The sequence below is a fragment of the Megalops cyprinoides genome, chromosome 21 (genome assembly GCF_013368585.1).
Source record: "Megalops cyprinoides isolate fMegCyp1 chromosome 21, fMegCyp1.pri, whole genome shotgun sequence".
Taxonomy (NCBI): Eukaryota; Metazoa; Chordata; class Actinopteri; order Elopiformes; family Megalopidae; genus Megalops; species Megalops cyprinoides.
In genome coordinates, this window is record NC_050603.1 from 19,111,869 (window position 1) to 19,118,926 (window position 7,058).

At 47.4% G+C, this 7,058-nt stretch overlaps 1 protein-coding gene across 1 annotated transcript; it reads right to left on the minus strand.

Annotated features, from left to right (window-relative positions):
* Window positions 1-543: 543 nt before the first annotated feature.
* Window positions 544-6,559, minus strand: trib1 (tribbles pseudokinase 1). The gene is made up of 3 exons (XM_036515857.1): window positions 5,711-6,559; window positions 4,436-4,728; window positions 544-1,768 (listed from the first exon to the last, which is right to left on the minus strand). The coding sequence occupies exons 1-3, from the start codon at window positions 6,014-6,016 to the stop codon at window positions 1,306-1,308; spliced, it is 1,062 nt and encodes a 353-aa protein (XP_036371750.1). The 5' UTR covers window positions 6,017-6,559; the 3' UTR covers window positions 544-1,305.
* Window positions 6,560-7,058: the final 499 nt, after the last annotated feature.

The following is a 7,058-nucleotide window of genomic DNA, read 5'->3' on the forward strand; positions in this document are numbered from 1 at the left end:
TGTCACAAGTACAGCAATAATGATAAAAAAAAAATCAATTAATGGTACAACGAGAGCTTTCCACATGCCTGTTGTGCAGTTCGTTTGTTATGTGACACAGGCCGAGTGTGTAACCCTCAGTTCCGGGTCAGACATGAGCAGTGCTTCTGTTTGCAGAGATAGGATGCCAAAGTTCAGGGGAAGAGCACATGTGGCCAGTCCACGAAACAAGAGGGACAAACATAAAAGATCTCTGCCATTATGAAAGAGTCCTTTCAACCGACAATGGCGTTGGCTTTCAAAGCGTGACGTGCGTGCACCGTGGCACATTGCTGAGTTGCTAAATGCGCACAGCATTCAGCTTCTTTCTGTGGAGTCCAACATCAAACATCACCTGACCCCCCCTCCTGAAGAGTTTGTGAACATCACAGTGATGAAGGCACAATATTGCTCGTTTTAATGTACACACAGAACGAGGGATGAACAAAGAAAAAGGGCGGTGGATAGTTTTTGTATGGAGAAATGGTTTCCTCTGCTAAAACGTTGAGTTTGACATTTGTTGGTGACCCCCCCCCCCCAGCCAGCCATCGCCTTTAACTGAGCTGCGGTGGACTGGTTTTGAAAGAGAGCCTGCAAAGCTGCGGCCCTTGATATTTCAAAGGTCAGAGGTCGCGGTGACAGACGACACTGCTGCTCCAGATACATGTCGGGTCCCGGGAGGATGGAGAGCCTGAGCACATTCGACAGCCGTCTCCCCTCCTGGCGGTCCTGATATAGGACAACTCACAGTGCGTGATGCTAGCTCTCGCTGTCTCTTTCTCTCTGTCTTTCTCTCTTTCTCACTCTGTCTCTGTCTCTCTGCCATGAAGTGGGACAGGCCTCCATAGCACTTCAAAGCCTGCTGATGACTCAGTCAACGATCATCGGCTCAAGTGAGTGGAGTGACGTTGCGGGTATTTTCTCGCTGTGCTTCAGGTGCCGCATTCCAGAGACCGAGCATTGCGGTTTGGCGCCACTTGGATCGTCTCTCACTGTGTTGGTTACCCTTAGTGCATTTTCAGGAGGTAAGTCCTTATGAGGTCCCTCTAACATATTCATACAGTGCAGTTGCACAATGGAACTGAAGGAGACCAACAGACATGAAGCCAATTCACCTCTCAAAGCCTATGAATGTGTATGGCTCAGTTATGAGGCTCCTTTCAGGACCTAACCTAACACTGAGACAATACAGTACTCAAAACACATGTGCACACTTTGACGTACATGTAACAAAGAGTTTCAGTCGACCTTAATGCAACTGCTTTTGGTCCAGCGAGGTTGAGTCTGTCAACAGAAAAGAGACTCGCCCTCCTCGAGGCTGAACGTGGGCACGGTCTGGTCCGCAGAGCCGGCTTCCTGTTCTGTGCTTCCTGTTTCCTGTGCGCTCTGGAACCAGGGGTGAATGAGCACCTCGGTGGCGGTGAGTCTCTCCGAGGGCTCCTTCCTGAGAAGACTGCGCAGCAGGCACTTAGCCTGAGGGGAGAGGCTGTCGGGGAGGCAGTACTGCCCCCTGCGGATCTTGGAGAAGAGCGCGCCGGGGTCCGAGTCGTGGAAGGGGTAGCGGCCGACCAGGAGGGTGTAGAGGATGACGCCCAGGCTCCACGCATCCGCCTGCTTCCCCGAGTACGAGCCCGAGCTGATGAGGATCTCTGGGCTGACGTAGGCGGGGCAGCCGTGCTTGTCCGACATGGAGTCGTCTTCCCCCTCCAGGATGTGGGAGTCCTCCAGGCCCTCCAGCTTCAAATGAGTCCTGCAGAAAACAGGGAACACGTCACATTATCTCCGTTACAGGAAGCGCTGTAAAGTCATAGCCAGGATCAATAGCCTTACTCCACGCTGTGGAGACATTTCTATGACACTAAAGCAATATGATCAATGTTGCGGCAACCTGAAAATGGCATCGGGTTAATGGGAAGAGCATTTACTGCAGACACACTCATCCACAATTACTGACAAAGGTCACACCACTCATCGAACACATATAGCATTCAAAATCAATTTGTACAACTGGAAAAAGAAATCACCCTGACCGCTTTAACAGACTTACGCAACAGAGGTATGCACATGAGGACTCCAAATACAAAAGGTGTACATACTCATTTACACAGCTAATATTTCTACAACTTTTAGACATTCTATATACATTTTATGCCTGTTACAGCCGAGCATAGTCCCTTTCTACAACTCAGACAAGAAAAAAAATGGAAAAATTCACTGAACAACAAGCTATGGTGGTGGCGGTGCAGATAATCTCGTAAAAGACAAAACATTTATCACCAGCCAGGAGCAGCATGTCCCACATAGGGTGAACTTGTAGTCAACAGTTCAAGAGGAGGACATACCACAGAACAGAGAATTATGTAATCAGGTCCTTGACGCAAACATTACGGGCACACAGACACACACACACACATACACACACACGCACAGGGTGTCTAGGGTGTCTGCCTATCTTCAACAACACAACCAGCAGGACAAAACCACACTTGCTTCCTAATATAGGGAAATCTCTGGAGACATCCCACTGTGCTGGACTTCACTGATCTCAGTACAGGAGCGTGCGGACGGGCTCCTTGCTTACACTGCTGGCTGTCATGCCAACTGCCATGCAGGGCGCTGTGTTTCAACACCATCAGATAACGCAGTGCGAGAAGGGGCCTCGGATTTCCAAACATCCGCGTATGCATTGATAGGGGTGGAAAGCGTGAGTCACCCGGCTCCTCGTCGCTCCGCACCCTCCTCCACCCGGGTCTCCCCTGCGCACACAGCCCCGCCCGTGCCCGACTGGCTGACGAGGCCGCCGCCGCCGCCACACTGGTGACGCATGACGTTATCATGCTTTGCAGCACGCATTTTGATACCAGCATGGCTGGCCTGCGATATAGAGTTTCAGTCTGTCATAATATTCTGTGTCAGAGCTGCAGGGGTTTCTTAAAGTTCCTTCTTTCCAACAGATTCACCATGTCACAACCTGCACATACAAACAACTTTCTGCTGTAAAACAGGCTATGATTGTACATTTGTAAAAATACATTTTAAAATATCTGGGTTTAGGGGATATTTGACACAAAATAAAACACAGTATACAGTAGCCTGTGTTTGCTTTAGAAAGACCTGACTCCTGAAAGGGTCTGGCTCTGATATAGGTGTAAAACAAAATCTCTTGAACAGACACTGTTGAGCTTCAACAATTAATCAACTGCACACATCAACTTAAGCTGTAATATGACATGTTAGTATTCATTAAGCAAACCACTCAATGCATTCTGATGTCAGCAACAGGTTAAGAATGGCTTTCATTTTTTACCACCTTTGACCAAATGTCAGAAAGGTTCGGTTTTGGTTGAAATACATATTCTAGGTAAAGCCAGCAGCAGACCCTCATAGTGTCTGTGTCTTTGCAGCCTTGATGTCTAAAGTGACTTCCAGCATTCTTCAGGCGAGGGACACAAGTCTGTGGTTTATGATCTGGGACTGAGAGCTCTCCCCCCCTGCGCAAGAATGAGTCATGCCTCTGCGGCTATGTTATTATCAGACAAAGGCAACCCTCACCTCCTTCTGTGGCCGACTGGCTCCACCTGCTCAGAGCGCTTTCCCTGCATCTGCAGCTCTCACTCTGAAGGTCATATTTCCAATCGCTTCCCCCGCCACATTAATCAACGCATGGGAAACATACAAGAGAACCTCTAGCAATATATCCTGGCATTAATCATATGCGCACTGTAAACATCAGTGATATGGAAAAGCCTACAGCCCGCATCAAAATGTAATGCTAGACACCAGTGTTATTCCACACTGTGGTGTAAACAGCATATTGCATCCCTTAAATCAAACACAGATTTTAATGCATGCTCACAGGTGTGCATTGATAGTAGCATCACCACTGGCAGAGAGTGGATCCACTGGCATCTTACAGAAACAGCAGAGCAGGGATCATATCCAAACACTAAGCACTACCTTTGAGTCTCAGTAATGCAATGTTTCACTGTGGCGATCGCGCTTGACTCAGAAGCACGACAGCAATGTCTAATCTGGGATGTGTGAACCCACATGAATCCTCGATCACAGGTCTAACAGCCTGCAGCACGCTGCCCTTGCCTGTCCATCCTCTTACCCGTAATCCTTGTCTCCTGATGCTAGGTGTCAAACAGAAAGCCATTTTTCAAGCTTTTGCTGACCAGCTTTATGTTGATCAAAGAACTTTCTGGGATCAGGGTGAACACTAACCACAAGGCCACCTAAATAACCTGTATATGTCTACAGCCTAAATACAGTGCAGTCAGTCACCACCCAGGCATCCTGACTGACAGCTCTACACCAGCACCGTATCTATAGCAGCAGCCTCCACAGTCGTCCACAACATTTAAATCTGAGACCGCTGAACATTTAAATTTGAGACCGGGGTATCTCGCCCTACCTCTTCTCATCGCTGAAGACAAACTTCCGGAGCTTGAGATCCCCCAGGACGATGCCTGCCTGGTGACAATGCGCGACAGCCGATGCCACCTGGTAGAAGAGCCGGGCCGCGCGCTCCTCGCCGAGGCTCTTGCAGCTTTTCACGAACGTGTGCATGTCGCCGTAGTCCTTCTCCAAGAACACGTAGGCATTCTGGTCTCCGAGGATGATGTCTTTGATGTGGGAGATGTTCCTGTGCTCTGGCAGCGCGCTGTGCGCTCTGATCTTCTCCTGGTAGTTCGCCATCGGGAACACCTGAGGAGTTAAAAGACAATCGCGTCAGCTGGTATTCGGCGTGAAGCGCAGATATGCCGGTGCTGGCAGGATAAAGAGAGTCGCATTATTTCCAAATGAGTCAGTAAGAACGCAGTACACATTTAAATGCAGCAGTAAAAACTGGTGATTATCCAGCCTTTCAAAAGCAGTTGCTAGGGGACAATATAAAATAGTGTTTCACAACCGTGTTTTTTTTTTTCATTTCCTTGTCAATCATGTGACCTAAATATTAATCGGCTAAGTCTGCTTTTGTGCCTATGTGCCATGGGTGAGCAAAACGGCATCAAAATGTCACGTAGGAGAGGCAGTTGTTTTGAGGGGTTACTTTAACTCCAATGCCAGAAATAGCATTCATTAACATATCTTTTAGCAAGCTTGCACTGTCGCTCAAAAGGTAACCGGAGTAATATGCATACTCCCTTTACGCTCGTTGTCTAGCTTTCCTTTGCATATCTCGTTTCTGTTCCAGCTTCGCTTACCACACGGACGCATATGCAAATTGTGCAAGTTGATCTAGATAGGGATGTAGATTCGTGGGTTCAGGGCACGTTATTCAAAAGCAATTCATTTATGTGAATATGTCCAAATAAGTAGGAAGACGCATGCTTGATTGACAACTACAACTGCTTTACTAATCAGTGCATATTTTTTTAAATGACACTCGCCCGTCCATTGTCAATACTACAGTACTTTTAGCATTTCTATCATAGCGCATCTATTCTAGAACTGTGCGTTCACATGATACAGGCAATGTCTTAACGTCAAACAACGCAAGTGTATTTTGTAAGCATTAAGGAATGCGAACGAGGCACGTATTGTACAATCACTACAGCGTACCGTTTTTGAGTCATTGATACACGATGAATTGAACTTTAATCATGGACCTTCCACCCAGCATGTCTCCTTTTTATGTTATTCGAACGGCTAGTCTAACGTCGCGTTCAACGGTCAGTACCTTTACCTTGCACACAAACTCCTCTCCCGTCTGGACGTTCAGCGCGCTGTGAACTCCCCTCCTCTCCGCGACAGGTAACAGCAGGAACTGACAGATTCGGGACGGACCCTGATGGGTCGGAGTGCCGCTGAAGGGAGCCGTGCAAACGGGGGAACCCGGGGAACTACTGAGGAAACCCGCATCGCTCGAGGAGTCGCTCAGCCTCGCGCATTTGGACACCGGCTCGTCGGAGTCAAGCCGCTTGTATCTGCATCTCCCAGCGCGAATGCATGGCACAGGACTGGTCCACTGCACGTTCATATGTTCACTCATATGGACCAGAGGATGAGCAAAAAACCGCACCAAGGAATGTGTTGGACGACTTGCGAGGAGTGTTTAAATATTCCTGTATTCCTTAAAAAAAAGAACAAGTGCAAACAACTCAGCAATTCCAGTCATGGACCATATCCCGGATTCTTTCTATGTCTCCAAATACTGATTCTAAATAAAATGCACGAAAGATACTGTTATGTATCTGCTTAAGGTTTCCAAGCATTCAGTACAAATCTTCCAAGTGCTATTTAAGTCGTCTTTATTCAAGTTTGTCCTCCAAAGCTCCGGCTTTTGCAAGACCGTTCAGCGAGGATTCCCAAAGCTCCTGAGGTAAAGTCGCCTCGCTGTGCTGTATGTGTGAATTTTTCGGAGCCCGAGTGTGACCTCAAATGAGCAGCTGTCTAGTAAAATTACGATGCTGTTTCCAAAGCCCTCTTGAAGCACAGCGCAGCTGGAACTCCGCCCGGTACAGCCTCTGCTATGACACACTACGCGAAGCCAGTCCCAGCAGTTATGCAATCCGCACACACCTCCCCAAAGTCGCATCCAGCTGAACACTCGGCTTGATTCAGAACGACGACGGGATGACGTGCAAAACGAGATCAAACGACTGTGGCAGGTTATAGTACGGCGACAAGGGCGTTGTTGCGGTTTGCACTTCGTCAATACCTTCTGTTTGTGAAAATATGCTTGGGAAATAGGCTTCACTGACCCAACTAAGACATTGCATCTTGGCTCACAAATCACGTGGTTTTGCCTTAGCAATGATTAATGAAGGTATATTTCCAAACTATTTTTAACCATGTCTTGTTAAATAATTTATCTAATATCTAACAACAAAGTATTCTATGAAGTGTGATTGCGGCGGATCTGGTCTGTCAACTTTATAGTTAGGGAGGACCCATTGAACAGAGTTCTGGGTCCTTACAAATACAGGCGCGATTTGAATTTCATAGAAAGATAAGAAAAGTATTGTGAACCACTAGTCCTTTTCGAAAGATTCAACTTAAAAATCTGTTTTCAACGAGAAACAAATTTCTTT

Excerpts from the sequence above, each read along its gene's own strand:
- trib1 (XM_036515857.1), bottom strand. The coding sequence starts at position 6,016 with ATGAGTGAACATATGAACGTGCAGTGGACCAGTCCTGTGCCATGCATT. Across the intron at positions 4,729-5,710 it reads GAGAGGAGTTTGTGTGCAAG|GTGTTCCCGATGGCGAACTA; the intron begins GTAAAGGTACTG and ends TTAACTCCTCAG. Across the intron at positions 1,769-4,435 it reads GTCTTCAGCGATGAGAAGAG|GACTCATTTGAAGCTGGAGG; the intron begins GTAGGGCGAGAT and ends TGTTTTCTGCAG.